The sequence below is a fragment of the Berghia stephanieae genome, chromosome 6, assembly GCF_034508935.2.
Source record: "Berghia stephanieae isolate SIO BIC M18660-M18661 chromosome 6, UCSD_Bste_1.3, whole genome shotgun sequence".
In the NCBI taxonomy this organism is placed as follows: domain Eukaryota; kingdom Metazoa; phylum Mollusca; class Gastropoda; order Nudibranchia; family Aeolidiidae; genus Berghia; species Berghia stephanieae.
Window position 1 is genome coordinate 17,709,588 of NC_088365.1, and position 20,000 is coordinate 17,729,587.

The 20,000-nt window shown below is 38.9% G+C and overlaps 1 protein-coding gene across 2 annotated transcripts in view; it reads left to right on the forward strand.

Moving 5' to 3' along the window:
- The window catches only part of LOC144974585 (dystroglycan 1-like), a 114,753-nt gene that overhangs the window by 92,927 nt on the left and 1,826 nt on the right, over positions 1 to 20,000 (forward strand). For both annotated transcript variants that reach the window (XM_078917594.1, XM_078917595.1), the window contains exon 4: positions 17,963 to 20,000. This exon is cut by the window's right edge and continues 1,826 nt beyond it. In XM_078917594.1, the coding sequence (XP_078773720.1) occupies positions 17,963 to 20,000 (2,038 nt within the window). The remainder of the gene's footprint in view (positions 1 to 17,962) is intronic.

Here is a 20,000-nt window from a genome sequence, read left to right on the forward strand (position 1 = left end):
AGTAGTAGTAGTAGTAGGTAGTAGTAGTAGGTAGTAGTAGTAGTAGTAGTAGTAGTAGTAGGGATGCAGAAAATAAAGACAGGCATTTCAATTTTGACACGGCGCCGCCAAGTCTGGGACTTTTTTGTCCTAGTGCGGAAGTCTGCTATATCTTTCTACTATCACAAACGATATGAACACGGGACTGGGACAGTCCTGTCCCGTTGATTTTGTAGCATTTCACAACGGCTTGGGACACAACGGGACTGTTTTGTCCCGTCCAAATAGGTGCGGAAGATTACTCTAAATTCTATATGTTACAGATTTGGGACAGAACTGTCCCAGGACAGTCCTGTCCTAGTGCGGAAGAGGGTTTATTACAAGGCTTTTCACTTTGCCCCGTGTCATGTACAGTCCGTAAGAGTTATCTACCATGTTACTGACTAGTGTCACAAGGGGGACAATTTATGGCCTGGTTACACGTCGTGTTACTACCATATGGTTGTATTCTATTTCATTATTCTCATTCGACTAATGCTCCATCTCACCCCCCCCCCTTCCCCACGCCCTTTCTCTCTCTCTCTCTCTCTCTCTCTCTCTCTCTCTCTCTCTCTCTCTCTCTCTCTCTCTTCCTCTTCCTCCCTATCTGTCATCATCATCATCATCATTATCATCATCGTCGTCGTCGTTTTCTTCTTCTCTTCTTCTTCTTCTTCTTCTTCTTCTTCTTCTTCTTCTTCTTTCTTCTTCTTCTTCTTCTTCTTCTTCTTCTTCTTCTTTCTTCTTCTTCTTCTTTTCTACCATCATTTTCCTTAGGTGGTAGTATTCATCTTATGCCCTCAATTTGAAAGTACCCTTTTCAAGCCCCCCCCCCCCCCCCCCCCAATATTTGTATGTTTTTTTACTCTCAAGTTCGATTCTTTCTGGAAATGACTCTTGTTTACCACCTGCCTGCCTGTCCATATAGTGTAACATCCTTTTTGTCTCTGGTCATGCCTTTTCAACTAGTTTTATCTGTTTTATAATGTCTATGACGCATTCATCCATTCATTTATCATTCCATCTGTTCATCCATCCATCCATTCATCCATCTATCCATCCATTCATTCATTCATCCATCCATTCATCCAACATCCATTCATTAATCCACCCCTTCCTTTGTTCATTCATCCATCAATCTACATTTCTACATATCTATCGCCCCATTATTCCTTCCACCAAGCCACCCACTCATCCACTACACATTTGCCACCCGTCCATTATTTCAAATCCATCTTTTCATCCATCCATCCATCCATCCATCCATCCATCCATCCATCCATCCATCCATCCATCCATCCATCCATCCACCAATCATGCCATTAAAAAGAACCAGGAATACAACCCAACACAAAAAGACAATAAACATTTCAACATAATACCTATCCCATGCCCATCATGACTCGTAATCAAAACGACAGGAATGTCAACAGCATTACACATAGCAACACGTCGGGGTTTTTCTTTCGTACATCCCTACTAACCATGCCAAACCAAGATTATAGCTTAACCCTCTCCTTACCAACTATTTGAAAATCGTCACATTCGTTACGATACAACCCGCATTTTTCTTACTCAAATTTCTTTTATACATCATAAAATTTAAAGAAAAGGAACAGTGTGTTGTAGAGCCTATTTTGCTAAAGAAATACGGTATCGCAAGAACTTTACTGCTATTGTGTTTGGGTGATAAAAAAAATATTTTTGTCTTAGTTGGGTGTGAAGTTTTGGGGAAAATCCTTAAAATGGCTGGTAGGAAGAGAGTTAAACTGCCATTTTACCTTTCAGTGACAAAGCAATTTTTCTTCTTAATTTTGGGCTGAAAACCTTTACATCAGGCATTGATAGATTAACCTGACTCCAACTTGCTATCACGTCTTTAACTTGAGAGTTCTGTGAAACCCCATGATTAAGACTTCGTGTGACGAGTCGGGTTAATCATTTTTTGATATTTAAAAAAAAAAATTGAGCTTTATATAGCGCAATATTCACTAAATATGCTCAAAGCGCTTTACTACATTGATATATAATGAAATAATCTACTATAATAAAATACATAATAGATACATACTTAATCTTAATACCAGATTGTGACATCATAGACTTATAAAGTAAAATTTTCCAACCAAAATGAGAGAGAAGGAGTTTTTTTTACATCGAAACGTAGAATTGCTATATTACAACAAAATCTTGCTGATAACAAAGGCAAATTAAGGTAAATGATGGAATTCCAAATCCGCTGCCGGAAAGTGAAAGTGGCCAAATTAAGAATAAAGCTTGTAGAAATAAACGAATGAGGACATTCGTTGAATTCGGGGAGATAATCTGAGAGGAAAAGTGTAAAAACAAGAAACTAGAACTGAAACAATAAAAGAATCAAAGCTCTTTGTTTTCATAATATCTTTGAGCATGCTGTTCTTTCTTCTTCGTGTAGATTCATAAATTCCACATGTCCTGAGTAAATTATGAAACTTGTTACCGTTCGAACAGGACGCCAGTGTATAAAGTTTTTGTTGTTGTTGTTTTTTTTTGTTTTGTTTTTTTTTGGGTTTTTTTTTGGGGGGGGGGGTTGTTGCTTTTTTGTTTGTTTTGGTTTTGGTTTTGTTGTTTTGTTTTGTCCTTTTTCAGGGGGGGGGGGGGGGGGGGGGGGGCGCATATCTCAAAGAATACTCACCTACCCAATGACACTGGGTGGACAAGTTGATCAGAAAGATAAAAACAAAGTTTCATATGCCAAAACAATTTGAGTTTCTCGGCTGGCCGGGTCATTTTTTTCTCTCTTCGTTTTCCCCCCTCTAAGCAAACATATTCGTTTAAAAGTCTGTCTAATGATGCAGAATATGGCATAATGCATAACATTCCTGTCAGTTTTGTACAGCGGTCCCAACTCGGGGTTTTCATTTGGAACTGGTTTGTTCTTGACGTGTAAACATAATTGGAGAAAGTATGATGTGTACCAGCTTTTAAAGGCTCAAATAATGTCGGAAATGATAAAATTAAAATAAAAAGTAAATAAAAATTCCCTATATTCATCACCAAGGGGAAATTTGTCTTTAGGGTATATTCCAAGGGAAGAATGGAATAACTCAGGCGTCTGCCGCAGTGCAGCGCCGCAAAGTGAGCTAGGGCGAGGTGACTTGCTCAAAGCCTTACAACTTACAACGAGGCGGTTAGTCGAACTCGGTACCTTTTGGGTACGAAGCAAAGACCATACCGCTGAGCCACGTTGCTGCCCACGGTCGTTCATCTCATCATGATAAGGAATATTAGTTGACTTAGTCACCCTGACCTCGCTTGGTATTCCAGCATTTAAATAAATCAGAAATAAATCTCATTAATAAGTAAGTATGTTATAGGTTGTATGTTGTTGATGAAACAATCGGATTGTAACACCTACATCAACACCAATCCACACCACCTAACACGACTTAACTCACTCAACCCTAACACCGACTATATCCGTAGTATACCCGGGTTACTTTTACCCCATGCCTATTTATTACATTTTTCTGAGACAAATTATAGGCGTAGTATCAAAGCTAATGTTGTTAGTTTTTACGTGTTAATGGTAGTTGAATAAAATTATCTATGTACGTGCTTATATTTTTTATACATTTTTTTTCCAATTTTGAAAAGTAGCAAAGATCTCTAGGATTGAGTGAGTTAATCACCACGATACGCCACTGTATGAATAGCTGGTTCTGCATCGGTGCTTTTGTCGTGCGCCTTTTCAAACTATCTAGGCTATTTAGCAGTCTGTTGTTGCTTATGTTTAAAAAAAAAAACAGCGGTAGTCTACTATTGAATCTCGTCTGGGCAATCCTTAAAAGTAGAATTAATGTTAATATTTATTTTTGCATTTGAAACATCGTGTTCTGCCCAAAGACCTTTAAAAGACAATAATTATTATTAATATTTACGAATGGAATGTTAGTATAGAAGGGAGTGCACTTCAATTAAATGGCTGTTTAGTGTTCGTTCTCGTAAGCAGGGTTATCACCCTTTATAGTCTTGTTGTTCTAGATTTACGTCCCTTCGTGGTTCAGGAAATGACTCACACAGTCCAAAAACACGACTTGCGAGATATGATCCGTCTCAGTTTCCCAACTAGTTTCTCAGTATCTACAATGTCTTAATTTCTGAAGAAAATAAAGTCTTTAAAAGGGGGCTTTGATTATGTCCATTCAGACAATTTGTTAATGGATTCGACTCTTTCTGGACTACTACCATCCGACTATTTTAAGAGAGAGAGAGAGAGAGAGAGAGAGAGAGAGAGAGAAAGTGTTCTTTGAGGGGGCCGGGGGGGGGGGGGGGTCGGTGCACAAACAAGAAATAACTTTGAACATATATAAAGCGCATTTCCACGGATTCATTTTGCACAATGCGCGTCAGAATGATCCAGAGAGAGAGAGAGAGAGAGAGAGAGAGAGAGAGAGACAGAGAGAGAGAGAGAGAGAGTTGGGGAGGGGGGGGGGGCAGAAAGTGTTCTTTGAGGGGGTTCAGTACACAAACAAGATATAACTGTGAACATATATAAGGCGCATTTCCACGGATTCATTTTGCACAATGCGCTTCATTCAGAATGATCCATGTCTTCTTTCGGTCGGCTATGTGGGGCCACATTTCTATGTCATACAGTACTAGGCAATTTAGGCGTCCTTACTTTATCAGCACTCTTATAATTCTTTGTCTCATTCACACCTGATTCGTGTGACGTTTTACGTGTTACGAGACTTGCCCAAGGACAAAAGCCGAAGGCAGAATTTTTCATCACCTGGCTCGCCACTTACCTTGGTAATCATTGCTTGCCTTTTTTTACAGGATGAAACATCAAACCTTTGAGCCACGGTGCCGAGAAAGAAAGGAAAAGAGAGGGGGGGGGGGGGGAGAGAGAAGAGAAGAGAGAGAGAGAAATAAAGAGAGAGAGAGAGAGAGAGAGAGAGAGAGAGAATGAGAATCCCATTTTAGAAGTAGAATGAGAGAGCAAACAGATAGCGCCACGTATACAAGTTTGTGTTGGATTTGCTTGGAGGAATATAGAGTAAACAGATAAACGTTTGTGTGTGCATTGAGAATTGTGTATTTTGAAGGAGGGGAAGGGCGGGAAGCGAATTCTTTAACACATCTTGTGTAAACTAGTTGCACATTGGTTTTGTTTGAGTGTGCATTCTTTAAGAACACACCCTTAAAATGCTTTCCAGTGCTTTTTATGTTTAAAGAGAAATAAAAAAAAAATGAACAGGTGAGCAGAACTGAAAGTGAGTGACGGAGAGAAAAAAAAGAGGGGGTGGGATAAAGACAGTCTTAGATAGATAGATAGATAGATGAATGGATTGTTAGATGGATAGACAGATAGATAGATAGATAGATAGATAGATAGATAGATAGATAGATAGATAGATAGATAGATAGATAGATAGACAATCGATGAATAGGTAAGTAGATAGATAGAAGATATATAGATACTGGATGGATAGGTAGATAGACAGATAGATAGAAGGGTGGATAAATTAATAGTTTGGTAGGTAGGTGGGTAGATATATGTATTATGCCTGAGAGAGAGAGAGAGAGAGAGAGAGAGAGAGAGAGAGAGAGAGATTATATATAACAAGATGGAAATGACAATGAAAAGTGACGTAAAGGGCTGAAGGGATAAGGGCCTAAGTAGTTCTCGGTGTGATTTATGTAGGCCTTTTTACGATGTGGGGGATGACAATGATAATAATAATGATGACGACGATAATATAACAACAGTGACAGATATGGACAGACGACCTGGACTGGGAGGTTGTAAGGAGAAGAGGGCATGAGGGGCTTTGGTATAATGTCTTTAGCTTCATTCGACTGGTGATAGAGGTTAATCATTATAATGCTGTACTGTATTTCCCTGTCATTTTCCTTACCATTGGTTTTTCTTATCGTCGCAGTCACAGTCGTCGTCGTCTAATCATCGTCGTCGTCATCGTTATCATCATCACCATCGTCATCATCTTCATCATCATCATCATCATCTTCATCATCATCATCATCATCAATATCATCACCACCATTATCATCATCATCGTCATCGTCATCATCATCATCATCATCATCATCATCAATCGTATTACCAACATTATCCTCATCGCCATCGGCATCATCATCATCATCATCATCATCATCATCATCATCATCATCATCATCATCATCATCATCATCAATATCATCATCATCATCACGGAAACCATCACCGTCATCTCCTAATAATATAGTCTCAACGAGTTGCATTCTGTGTCCAGTCTCAACTCGGGTGTGAATAAGTATCTGGACACCGTCATTGAGTATTTGAGTAGCAAAACATAATATGACATACCTCACACATAGTCCTTGTTGTATGAAATAGAATTGTTGTATAACCTGTCGGTGTGCAAAAAAAAAAAAAAAACAAAGGGGGGGGGGGGGGGGGCGGTTCTAAGCAGAAATGCAAGATTTTGACATGTTATGTTATGGAAAGCTCAACAACCAAGCCGTTTATAGTTATACGAGGAATTTTTGTCAACACATCCCGCTTACAAAACTTATTTTGTCTCTTCAAACGTTATGTGTGCTATCTCCAGCGCCCAATTATGTGTCTTATCATCAACACGTGTTTGTGGAGACTCCTGTGTTATAATGTAACACATGTGTCACCATCAGCTAACTTAATCAACATTTCCATTAGAACACACGTCATTTTAAATATTAAAGTAATATAGACAATCATTGCTTTCATTTGTCATGAGTTTATAATTATTATCATCATTTAGTATTTACTATGCATGGATTATGGGGGAGGGGGGGGGGGAGAAGTGGCCGAGTGGTTAAGGCATTGCACTGTGATCCGGATGACCCGGGTTCGAGCACCGCTTCAGGCACTTTCGTTTTTTCCTTGAGCAAGATTATTAACCCCCAATTTGCTCACTTGGACAACATGGGTGATTCCTGTTGACATCAGCCATCTTGTTTGATGAGTTATCTATATTCCTTCGTGAAATGCCTAGGCGACGATATCTTATGATATCGTGGCGCAAAAGGCATAATTTGTTTTTAAATGCATGGATTATAAATATTATGGGACAGCCATTTTGATAGATGTTAGAAGAAACTATGTAACGGAGAGTGTTTTATGTTTTAATCCTGGTTCAGACACACACGTACACACACATATACAGAGAGAGAGAGAGAGAGAGAGAGAGAGGGGGGGGGGGGGGAGAGAGAGGAGTGATAGAAGGAGGGGGTGGGTGTTACTTTTTTTTAAGTTACAGAAACTACATATCGAAACGTAATAACGAAAGTATAATAAAGATTTCAGTCTTGTACGACCGCCCTTCAATACGGCAACAGCGACTGGCCATGTTCCATGCAACCTACTTCTCCCAGCCTACGCCTTGCCTTGTCTATCCATTATCCCCAGTATGTTTCTATTACTACAGCTATGGTAACTTGTATGCTTGTAACCATCATTCATTTTGACTTGTCCACATATGCTGCTTTCAATGACAGAATGCATTTTTTTATCATTCGACCCTCCCCCCCCCCCCCCCGCCCCCAAATAAAAAAAAAAACATTTTAAAAAAGCATTAATGGAGGGATGGATTGAAATGCCACTCAATTTGTCAACAATTTTCGAACTCGAAACTTTAAATAAGCTTCTTGTGTTAAAAGTTTTCGACAACCTGGGTTATCGATTTAACCCCCTCCTGACCACCCATAGGAAAATCGTCACATTCGTTACGATTCATCAAACCATTGTCTTATTCTGATTTCTTTTCTTATAGTTAAGCTATAAAAACTCGACACTTTGTTGCAGAGCTAAATTTTGTGAACAGGATCTCGTAGAATATGGGTCCTACTCAAAATCTATCTTTTCTGTTGGGTGAGTATGAACTTTCGGGTATAATTCTGAAAATAGCTGGAAAGGAGAGAGTTAAAATAATAGTATGGTTTTGAAGTAGTTTTCTTCAGGCCAAAGTAAAAAGGTATTTTGTGAGTGTGTGCGGTATTCTGTGCAATGGGACATGGCTTGAAGGCTTGAAGGCCTTGTTCTACTAAAGATGGCACATGGGCAGTGACATCGAATGCACACAAGTCATAAGTCATAAGTCATCATGTGGAACAAACTGATGGCGCATAGTTGTCCTTGCCTTTGTATCGAGGTCTCTTTGGTTCGATTTCTTATTGAAACAGCAGATAATATGGTTCTTAGTGTTAGGTTTTTTTGTTTATTTTTTGCTTTGTTTTTTGCTTTTTTTTTTCCTTTTTTTTTCCAGGTAGAAGTTTGTAGCTTTGAATGCGAGAATCAACCATAAGAACCTGGCATTTTAATTTAGATTAGTGATTCCCAACATATATTATATCTCATAACATCTCTGAAATATTGGAGTTTACATGTTAGATATGAGTAAACTAGTTGGAAGTTGTCAGTCAATGTTGCACAAGAAAATACAATAATGGATATTTTAAGTACCCTATATCACCATTAAAATAACTTTTGTAATACACACTGACCCGCAAATTCTATAGATTCAGTTGACCATTACGGCGGCTACTGGATATCTATTCCCCCCCCCCCCCCCCTTAAACTCCCTCTCCCTCTCTCTCTCTCTCTCTCTCTCTCTCTCTCTCTCTCTCTCTCTCTCTCTCTCTCTCTCCCCTCCCTCCCTCCCTAAGTAGTAGCTGACGTCTTTATCGTGTTGGAATGTCGTCCATCATCGCTCATGCGGATCCATGCGAGTACACATTGTAATCCAGACCTTAAACCTTACTGAATCTCATAGTAAAACTTTTGGGTTAGATAGAAAACACTACAAGTACAAGATATGGAGCTGAATGGTTTCGGATAGTACTTCATTTTATATCGACCGATTAGGAAGATCTTGCAAATTCTTAGATTTCAATGACCCCCAAATTATCCCCCTTCCCCGAACAAAATAAATAAATACATAAATAAATAAATATATATATATATTTTTTTTTAATGCCTTTTGCGCCACGACATCATAAGATATCGTCGCCTAGGCATTCCACGAAGGATTATAGATATCTCATCAAACAAGATGTCTGATGTCAACAGGAATCATCCATGTTGTCCAATCCGGGGTAAATAAGGGAGAAAAAAAACGAAAGTGCCTGAAGCGGGGGTCGAACCCGGGTCCTTCCGGGTCACAGTGCAATGTCTTAACCACTCGGCCAAAAAATAAATATATAAATAAGATAAAAAGAAAGCAGTCGGAAACCAACTCATTCTATGGCTGTTTTTTTTAAAAAATTACAATTTACTTTTTGGATCCATTTTTTGTGTGACGAAGAAGACATTTTGGAACAACCTAATTTTCACTCAAATCCTTCGATTTATATCTGTTACAAATACAGCTTTAGGAGTATCCGGGATCGTGGATAGCTCATACGGTAGAGTCACGCTCTCACCGGCCAGGCGGAGTTGTCGTACCAGTAAGGTCGCGGGTTCAAACCCCCATCACCGCCGCGAAAATGTGTTATTCTCTATTGTCTTCTGGCACTTTCCTACTCACTTCATCTCTTGTTGGAGTAGATATCCCCATTCTCCCCGTCTAAGTAAAATGTCCAAGCGCCGAAATGTCGTTCTTCCATATTATTATTATATTTAACATCGTAAAGCCCTAAGATCATAGATAATAAATAACTTCCGGACAGTGGCCCAGACAGGCGTATCTATGGTGAACAAACGGAAAATACGAAATTTATTTATCTATGCCTTTGTGTGAAGTAAGTTGTCAGAATGAAAAAAAAGGCCTTGACCATTGATCGCATGACCTCCAAACTTCTGAAATAGTACACTGCGACCGTTTACGGTTTCGTTCCGTTTAAATTAGCTTTACTCTGTTTTTTTTTTTTTTTTTTTTTTTTTTTTTTTTTTTTTTTTTGTTGATTTCTATTTTCACCCTTCTTCTTCTTCTTAGAAGGAGCCAGTGTATATTTTTTCACCGTCTCTGACCTTTGAACCTCACTGAAGCAGAAACAGATTGGTCGTCGTCGCGGTATCTTGAGGGGATTCTGTGTATTTAGTAATGGGATTTCCGACTGGTTGGCATTTTTTGAGGGGCTGCATTTTCAACACCTTGCTTGCCCATTTCACAATGACCGTGAGGCTAAAAAGATTTTTTTTTTCTTCTTTTTCTTGAGGAATCTTTTTTCATTCATTTTGCAACGTTTGTATAAAAGTGTCTTCCAGGGCTTTATACATATGTTTTTGGTATACCATCTCATCTCTTTCAGTTTCACTTGGGCTGTGAATTCTCTCGTTCTTAAATTGCTTAAGGTTGTGGTCGCTTAAAAAAAACAACTTTATTATTATTATTATTATTATTATTATTATTATTATTATTATTGTTATTGTTATTATTACTATTATTGTTATTGATGTTGTTATTGATGTTGTAGTTTTTTTCACACTTTATGGAAAAGATTGACACAACTGCTTCACCTTTTAAAACAAATACTCACCCCCTTTTTTCCTTTCTTGTGATCTATTTAGTCATTTATGTTTTTCAAATCGGGAGTGCCGATGTCTTATTTTCCTTTTGTCCCTTTTTTTATTTTGTTTTTGTTTAGTTTCGTTTTGTTTTTAGTTTGTTTATGGTTTGTATGTTGTTTTTGTTCTTGTTTCGTATGTGTTTTATGTGTGTATGTGTATATGTGTGTGTTTACAATAATGGGGGCGGAGGGAGGAATATATGACGTCACGACTGTTGAACCCCATTGGCATCTCTGTTTGGTGAGAACTTCTCCCAAAACTGGCGGTCTAAAAACAGTCACAAAGATCCGAGTGACGTCAACTTCATTCATCCTATAGTGGAAGCAGAATAAACTAATCAAGGCCAAACCAAGCGCTATAAATAGAAATTAATTGGGACGCAAATGCTGGAAACAATATTCGTCCCCAAGGCGTTTATTTATTCCTTTCATTTATCTATTTTTAACCACCCAGCTTTATTAATCAATGCTTTGGCCTTTCATCTCTCTATTCTCTCTCTCTCTCTCTCTCTCTCTCTCTCTCTCTCTCTCCGTCTCTCTCTCTGTCTCTCTCTGTCTCTCTGTCTCTCTCTCTCTCTGTCTCTCTCTCTCTCTTTTTCTCACTCACTGTGTGTGTGTGTGTGTGTGTGTGTGTGTGTGCGTGTGTCCCACCCCCACTGTCTCCCTTTCTTTTCCTGTCCTTCTATCCATCTATTCATCCGTCTATTTCTAAGAACTTTTTATTTGTTTAAAATTTAAAGAGAGAACGAAAAAGAAAAATCACTTCATCTTTTTTTTTGTTGACATTTGGTCAATCGTGGGAAAATTATATTTAGATAAAGCGAGTGAAGGTGAAAAGCACTTTAAAATTTTAGACTGTAAATGGTTATTTGGGGGGCGGGGAGTGGGGGGGGGGTAATTGTATTCGAAATGGAGTGTGTAGCGTGCGAGAGAGAGAGAGAGAGAGAGAGAGAGAGAGAGAGAGAGAGAGAGAGGGGGGTTATTTTAAAATAACCAAAATTCTTAAATGCCCTACAGTTTTACACTCTTCTCACGATTTTTGTAGACTCTTTGTGCTCGTCATTGTAAATAACAAAGCAACAATAACAACAACAACAAAGCACACAAACAACAAAGCACACAAACAACAACAACAACACACAGCTATCATAACTCTCACACAACAATCAGTTGTCGGCGTGTCTGGATTCCGAGAAGCAAGTTTTTCCCATTAGTTTAATTTGTAAAAGAGAAAGAAGGCTGATAATGAGTCTTGAATTCCAAGCATGTCGCCGGTGCAGTCAGTGAGTGGCTGATGAAAATGCTTACACCGTGAGTTTGTTTTTATCAACCGGACGTAAACATTGATTCATATGTATTATTATTATTATTATTATTATTATTATTATTATTATTATTATTATTATTATTATTATTATTATTATTATTATTATTACTATTTTAAATTATTGACTTACTTGACTTAGATCCTTTCGCGTCTCGACCGAAAGATCGGGTCGCCTTGGCTGTTTCCAGTATTTCCTGTGTGAGGTGTCTCCAATATTGCCGGTCCTCTGCTAGGGTTCTCAGATTTTCAAGGTCCCCTGCCGTTATGAGACTAATGCTTTGTCCAAGTGTTGTGAGGTTTTTGTTTAGGATCACAGGGAGTGTTGTGATCGGTCCTCCTCTGAAAAGGTTCCCGTGTTTTTGAAAGTATCCCGACATGGCTTGGTTAGCTGGTATGTTTTGGTCCCTGCGTAGTATGTGACCGAAAAGTTGCCATCGTTGTTGTAAAATGTCAAGGGAGATTGGTCTTTCTTTTGTGATCTTATAGAGTGATTCATTTGAGATCTTTTTTGGGTATTTGATGTCCAGTACCCTTCTTAGCTGTGTGCGATGGAAGGCATCCAGATGTTCTTCTTCGGATTTTGTCAACGCCCAAGTACCGCAGTTATACAGAAGTACCGGTTTTACAAGAGCACGGTACAGTTTCAGTTTGGTTTTTCTCTTTATTTTGTCACCTCTAATCCATACATTTGTGAGTTTACTGAGTGCGGCGTTTGATAGCTGTTTTCTTCTTTGTACATCCTCAGTGTCTCCAATTAGTGAGCCTACTTTTTTGTTCTTTTCCATTCCTCTTTGTTCCTCGATATTGTTGTAAATTCGGTTTTATTGGCATTGACTTGGAGGTTATATTTCATGAGGGTATTTTGTATGATGTCTATATTTGCTGGTGTTGATCCAATAAAATCGACATCATCTGCATAGGCGATTTCTCTAGGGATTGCATTCTCAATATGAGTCGTTGGTTTTGGAATGACTTTTCGAACTTCTTTCAGAGCGTGTTCTAAGTATATTGTGAACAGAATCGGGCTCAGACTATCTCCTTGGGGGGTCCCGATGTTACTTTCGAACTGCGTCTGTTTTGTGGCCCCGTATATATATTTGTATATATATAGGATAAATTTGGCAAACAGACAACAAATCCCAACGATATCCTTGACATTGTAACTGACCACTTCCAGCAGAAATTTCACAAACAAGTCTCACAAATATCGCCCTTCTCAGGAAACCCTAGAGACCTAAACAACTGCATCACAACAACTGAAGTTAGAAATAGCATAAAGTGCCTAAACAATAACAGATCCCCAGGCGAAGATGAAATTCCCGCTGAATTGCTGAAATGCGGTACCCTCTCCCTGGATCTGAGCATTGCAAACATAATGAACAAAACATTCTCAACACACAAAGACTGGGACATAAACAGCGGTGTCCTAATTACAATACAAAAACCAGGAAAAAACGAAAGGACCCGTAAACAACCTGCGCCCAATAACATTACTGAATACCATAAGAAAAACACTGTCAACTATTGTCCTCAACAGAATTAGACCGAAAATAGAAAAATATCTATCACATAGCCAAAGCGGGTTTCGCCAAGACCGAAGCACATCGGACGTTGTATGGACACATAAATGGTTAGCAGCAAAGGCACTCAAAGAAAACATATCCATAACAATAACAGGAATCGATATGTCCGCAGCCTTTGATACGATCGACAGAGGAAAACTTTTGGAGATATTAACAGACATAGTAGACGAAGACGAGCTCCGAATAATCCGATTTTTAATTATTATTATTATTATTATTATTATTATTATTATTATTATTATTATTATTATTATTATTATTATTATTATTATTATTATTATTATTATTATTATTATTATTACACATATTTATATACAGATTGGCTATTTTTTAAAAATTACTACCCGATAAAGAATTGAAATGGCTTAAAAACTAGAACCAGTTTTTTAATTACATCACACTTTTCTTCCCTGTTAAGAATAGGCGCTACAGAGAGGTCATGGGTTGTAAACTCATAAAACTAAACGTTAACTTAATGTAAACATTTTACTTAATTGTTTACGTTACGTTCTTCTATTTTTTTTCCCTGATGACTAAATGGAAAAGCATCTAAAACCGTTTGTATTAATTCTATCACCCTTGTGAATTACGGTAGCTGGCTGAGGAATGAATGGGGGGAATGACGAATCAACATTCGACATATTTCGCTCGTTATCTCCCCCTAATGCTTAATAAACAAATAGGCCATCTTGTAAACTTGATACCACTGTTTTATTTTGCTCTCAGGAGACAAAGAATTTTGTGTTTCTGGTATTTTTAGAATTCAAGGGTCATCAGGTTTGGTAAATTTTTTCATAGATGAACCCAAAGCGGCTATGTGGTCTAGTGGTATGACACTCGCTTTCGGATCGGAAGGTCCTGGGTTCGAGCCTCGCTCGACGCATAGTTGAGTCCTTGGAAAAGACTCTTTACTCATATTCTCTCACCGTACTCATGTGTAAAATGAGTACCTGGCCGTTAACAGCGTTGTCTTTGTCCGAAAAATTGTAATATCGCCTAACAGATGTCTCGTCCTACATGTTAAATGTTGCTGTTGACCAGGGACCCCTTGTAAAGCGCTTTGAACACGTTAAGTGGATATTGCGCTATATAAAAGCTCCATTATTTTTTTTAAAGCATGCCTGAAACTTCATAACGCCAGAGGAGGCTAAAAGCCTGAACTTTTTCCTGATATATTTTTGTTCTGTGGTCTTTGGCTACTGTGTTGGTTCTCTGCCAACATTGCCATTCAGCACGAACATCCTTTCCTTATCTGGCCATCACCTCGTACCATTCAGTTTTTCATTCTCTCTTTCCTCATTTTTCTTTTTTTTTCATCCAGTTTTTTTTTTAAAACTTAGAATGTAGTTGTATTGATGCGATTTGGGAATAATTGGTGAAAACCGACGTATGCTTATAATTTGCAGGTCTGATAAGCCAAGTTGTTATGGGGTCATTGTTGTAATGGACTCTCAAACCAACGGAAACTATTATCCGTTGCAAACAATGTAAATTCCAGCCCATAATCGCGTTCCGTTAACAGACCTGCAAATTATAGTATTATGAGCACATCGGTGAAGACGGTTGTTCTGGAGACTGTGCGATCGAGTTGTTCAACTTTGGCATTCATTGCCCAGTCCGAATCGTACACGTACCAGACGAGTTATTAATTGTGCGGTTCTTACATTTTTTTTCTTTCTTTCCAATCTCACTTCCTCCTCCTCATGTTTTTTTTTTTTTTTAATATTCCTGCTTTTCTATCGTTAAATTGAATTCAGGCAGTCGACCTTTGGATGTTAATTAGGATGTCATAAAATGACAAGATTGATTCATTAATTTTGGCATCGTACTTTAGTTTTTAGTTTTTTCAATTCCAAAGGAGCAAGCCAGACTGGAAATGAAATAATATCCCAACCACAGACTTCCTGTGTTATCTATGATCCCAACACCCACGGATATTCACTGAATAGATAATATAGCATCTAGAGTTTTTCTTTCTTTCTTGGTAGTTTTATAATTGATTTTGAAAACATGTTTTCTTCTGTCTTTTTCTCTCTTTCTTATTTATTTTCTTCCTTTTCTCTCTCTCTCTCTCTCTCTCTCTCTCTCTCTCTCTCTCTCTCTCTCTCTCTCTCTCTCTCTCTCTCTCTCTCTCTCTCTCCATCTCCCTTTTTCTTTTGGTTTTGTTTCACCGTTTCCTTCTTAAATCCATGGTTTTCAATTACCAACTGTCAACCGATTATCGTTAGAATAAAGCGTAGACAAGTCGTTTCCAGCACCGGTAGAACAAAGGAGTCTTAACTTTCTTTGTAGATATTAGACTAGATAATCACCCCCCCCCCCCCCATCCCAACCCCCTTACAGAAACAATGAAAATTAGAATACAACACAGCCGTACATTCGGTGTGGGGGAAGTAAAAACGTTTTTTTTCACATTTTGGCTAGAAAACTTGTCCTTCAAAGATTGAACGATTAAATTATTTTCTCATCATGTTAAAAAAAACCTCTCAAACTGGGACTTCAACACGACAACACGAACGTCATGAGAATTTATCGATATATAAACTTACGTGGCCAATTTTCTTTTTTTTAATAAAACGCTTTATTTATTGTTTGTTTGTTTGTTTGTTTTTTGTTTTTTTTTTTTTGTTTCTTTGTTGTTTTTGTTTGTTTTTTTTTGTTTTTTTTTTTTTTTTTTTTTTTGGGGGGGGGGGGGGGGTTGTTATTCACAGTACGGCATAAATCATTTACCAAATGTCAAATTAACCGAGTTTCAAAAAAAAAAAAAAGAAAAGAAAAAAACGGGAAAAGAAAATGAAGAAAAAAATAATATAGACTAGACTACTTTACTTTGCTACTTTGAACTAGTCCAGCTTCAGCGTTGTTACATTCGATTTTATTTTTTTTAAACTTCATTTTTCTTTCCATGCTTTAATTTTCTTTCCGTGCTATAATGGGATATTATGTTGTTCTATATTTTAACATCATCATTTCCTCTTTCCATCTATCGCATATATCGCTGTTTCTTTGATCGCTTATTTGTCCTGAAAAACTTAACCTTTTCCCCCTTTTGATGTCTTAGGTAGTAGATAGTAGGGAGGCAAGTCAATAATTGCAATAATAACAATAACATAGATAATTGTCAGATGATGATTCTAGCAGAGACAGTTGCTATGGCTCGGATCTCAATTACAGATGCTTCACACATTATTGATTCGCGCTACTAACCGTTAAGGCTTTTTAAAAGCTCTGATAAATCGGCGGCACACCTGAGTCAAATCTATCCACCCTTCTCTCTCTATTTATCTCTCTCTCTCTCTCTCTCTCTCTCTCTCTCTCTCTCTGTGTGTGTGTGTGTGTGTCTCTCTCTCTCTGTGTGTGTGTGTGTGTGTGTCTCTCTCTCTCTCTCTCTCTCTCTCTCTCTTTGGGGAGATCGTTGAGGGGGGGGGGGGCAATTATATTATTATTATTATTATTATTATTATTATTATTATTATTATTATTATTATTATTATTATTATTATTATTATTATTATTATCATCATCATTACCATTACGAACTATGTCAGGCTGTCCCAAGCGTTCACCAGAGCAACAACAAACATTACAAAAATATACAATATCGCTGATTGTAATGGTCATTATTTTTTCTCTGGCAATTCGATTTACATAATCCTTCTCCATTTCCATAATTCTATCCCTTTGTGTTCCCAATATTTACATAACTCACTCCTCTCGGTCCCGCGTTGTTGAAAAAACCCGTCCATTCAGCCATATTGTTATTTTGTAAAGTGATCCCGTACAGCAAATGATGCAATGACATTTATTTGGTTAATTACGCTTTCTAATCGTTTTCCGGCCTGCACCTCCCCCGAAACATATTATCATCTTATTTTATATTTGTTTTATTTATTTTGTTCTTTTTTTAATTTTTGTATTATTTTTTTTTGGTATATTTTTTTTTTTTGACGGTTTGTTGTTTGTTTTTGTTTTGTTTTGTTTTGTTATTCATTTCTTTATTTCTTTCGTGGTAAAACCATTTTTACAGCCTTCTCCTCATCCTTCAAATACCTCTCTCTCTCTCTCTCTCTCTCTCTCTCTCTCTCTCTTTCTCTCTCTCGCTCTCGTTCTCTCCGTCTCTCTCTCTCCCTTTGTCTCTCCATCTCTCTCTCTCTCTCTCTCTCTCTCTCTCTCTCTCTCTCTTCGATTTCTTTTCATTGAAAAATTGAAGTTTGAAATAACACTGTACTTTTGACGTTGATAAAAGTTGCACAATCTTTGACTTATTTGATTGGACAAAGGAGTAAACGATCCGACCCAGAAATCTTCTATCTAAATCTACCTTCAAAACTCATTCCATTTGCTTACTTCCCATTGATCCAAACTATTTCAATCACCAAAATCTCTTCACTTTGACATATTTTGTTGTTTTATATCTTGATTCGTATTATTTAAAAAAAACTATTTTGGATTATTTCTTATTCTCATATATTCTTTTTTTTTTTCTCCGTCTTCTTTCAAACAGGTCCAAACAAGTAGCGGAAATCCGCTACCGGCGTGGATCGACTTTGACCCAACTAGAAATGTACTCTATGGCATTCCGACCCGGAAGGACATGGGTCAGCTCGAGCTGGAGGTCATCGCCAAAGGCGAAAAAAGCCAATCATCCTATACATTCACCATCGATGTCAGGGATGTCCCGTCCTTGACATCCGGTGGTCCGCTGAAGTTCAGAAAGACCGCATCCACTGGACCGGAAATTGTCCGCTGTAAACGAGAGGAACCGGAAACCATCGCAACGATCATTATCGACGCCGACATGGAGTCCAATCACGCCAAAGATCGGTTGTCTCTTCTACAGAAATTTTTGAATCACATGAATCTCCACCACGACATGGTGAAAATGGTTCCAGTGGGCTCGATGCCTCTCCACGATAGTTCCGCTTTGGTTTCAGGTGCAGGTGACTGCACTGACCAGAAAACGCCCGGTCTTTTTATTTCGTGGCCCGTTGGATGCGGCCAGGTCAAGGAAGGTCATTTTCCAGTTCTTCAGAGATTAGACGACGACTCCAGCAATGGCAAAATGGCCCAGGCTTTGGGCCACTCCGTCATCGGTTGGAGAGTTTCAAACAGCCACCTCCAGGCACCTAAACGTAAGAGAAGGCAAGTCATGGCAACAGCGACACCAGCGCTTACCCCCGTCATGCCCACCAAAACAGAAACCACGGGAGTCATCAGTGAAGATCCAATGACTCGGGTTGTTCCTGACAAGAGCTCTCCAACTATGATCGAACCAACTCCGACACAACCAACCACGCAAAAAACGCAAAATCCGACCACACCATCTACTACACCGGTGAAGATTGAGCCGACAACACCAACCGAAAAGGTCGCTACAACAACAGAGAAGACAGAAACGTTACCCCCTGTTGTAACCACAGAAAAACCCACACAAAAACAGACCACCACCAAACCTACCACTATGAAAACAACGAAAGAGCAAGAACAGAAAACAGACAAACCTGGTCCATCATGTGTCACTGGTCAGAAACCGACTGTCGGAAAATCCTTCACTAAGCTGACCTACAATGTTGGTGACGTCATCGAATACGTCATACCCGCTGATACATTCGAAGACTGCGAGACTGGTGGGACCAGAGGCCTCACTCTTAGAATGTTCAAAGATACATCTACCGAAATCGCTCCAGATTTCTTTGTCCAGCTAGATCAGAAAAATCAGAAGATTATCGGCTTACCTATGGATTCAGATGTCAATCGTTACAAAATGAATCTTGTCGCTAGCAAGGGTACCCAACTTGCCGCGTTTCCATTCACGTTCGTGGTCAAAGGCACCAAGGCCAAAAAGAAGATCAACCACGAGCTCAGCGTCGCCATTGACCTCAACTATGATGAATTCATCACCAACGTTACTCAAAAAACCGAACTCGCCAATAAGGTTGCCAGTATATACGGCGATTCGGACGCTAGTAATTTGGTCATCACAAAAATGGCGCGCGGTTCTGTTTTGTACGGCTGGGCCAATAAATCTCTTTCGTCCACCAGTTGTCCAGTCGGTGGCATCGGTAATATGGTCAGCATGCTTGTCAATGAAGACGGTTCTTTATCCGACAACGCAATTGAAAAGATGAAGCCTTATTATTTAATGGGAGCCGCATCAGCGCCTTCCGGAGCTTGTGAAGGAGATCCCGCTTTCCCTGCTGTAAAGAGCAAACCCAGATTGCCCAAATCCACCCCGGCACCAGGCACGACCGCATCAACTGAAAAGGACGACTCTATTAAGGTTGTCAACGTGACATCAGCCCCGGGAGGGAAAGACACAACCGGCAAAGACACAACAACGGAGAACGTAGCCAAGGGATCTGCTGGAGGTAGTGATGACGCCTTGATCACTACAGTCGTCCCTGCAATCGTCATCGTCGTTATTCTCATTGTCGCTCTACTCGTTGCTTGCGTCCTGTACCGCAAGAGAAGGAAGGGCAAAATGAATGTGGAAGAACAGAATACGTTTGTCAACAAAGGCGCACCGGTCATCTTCCCAGACG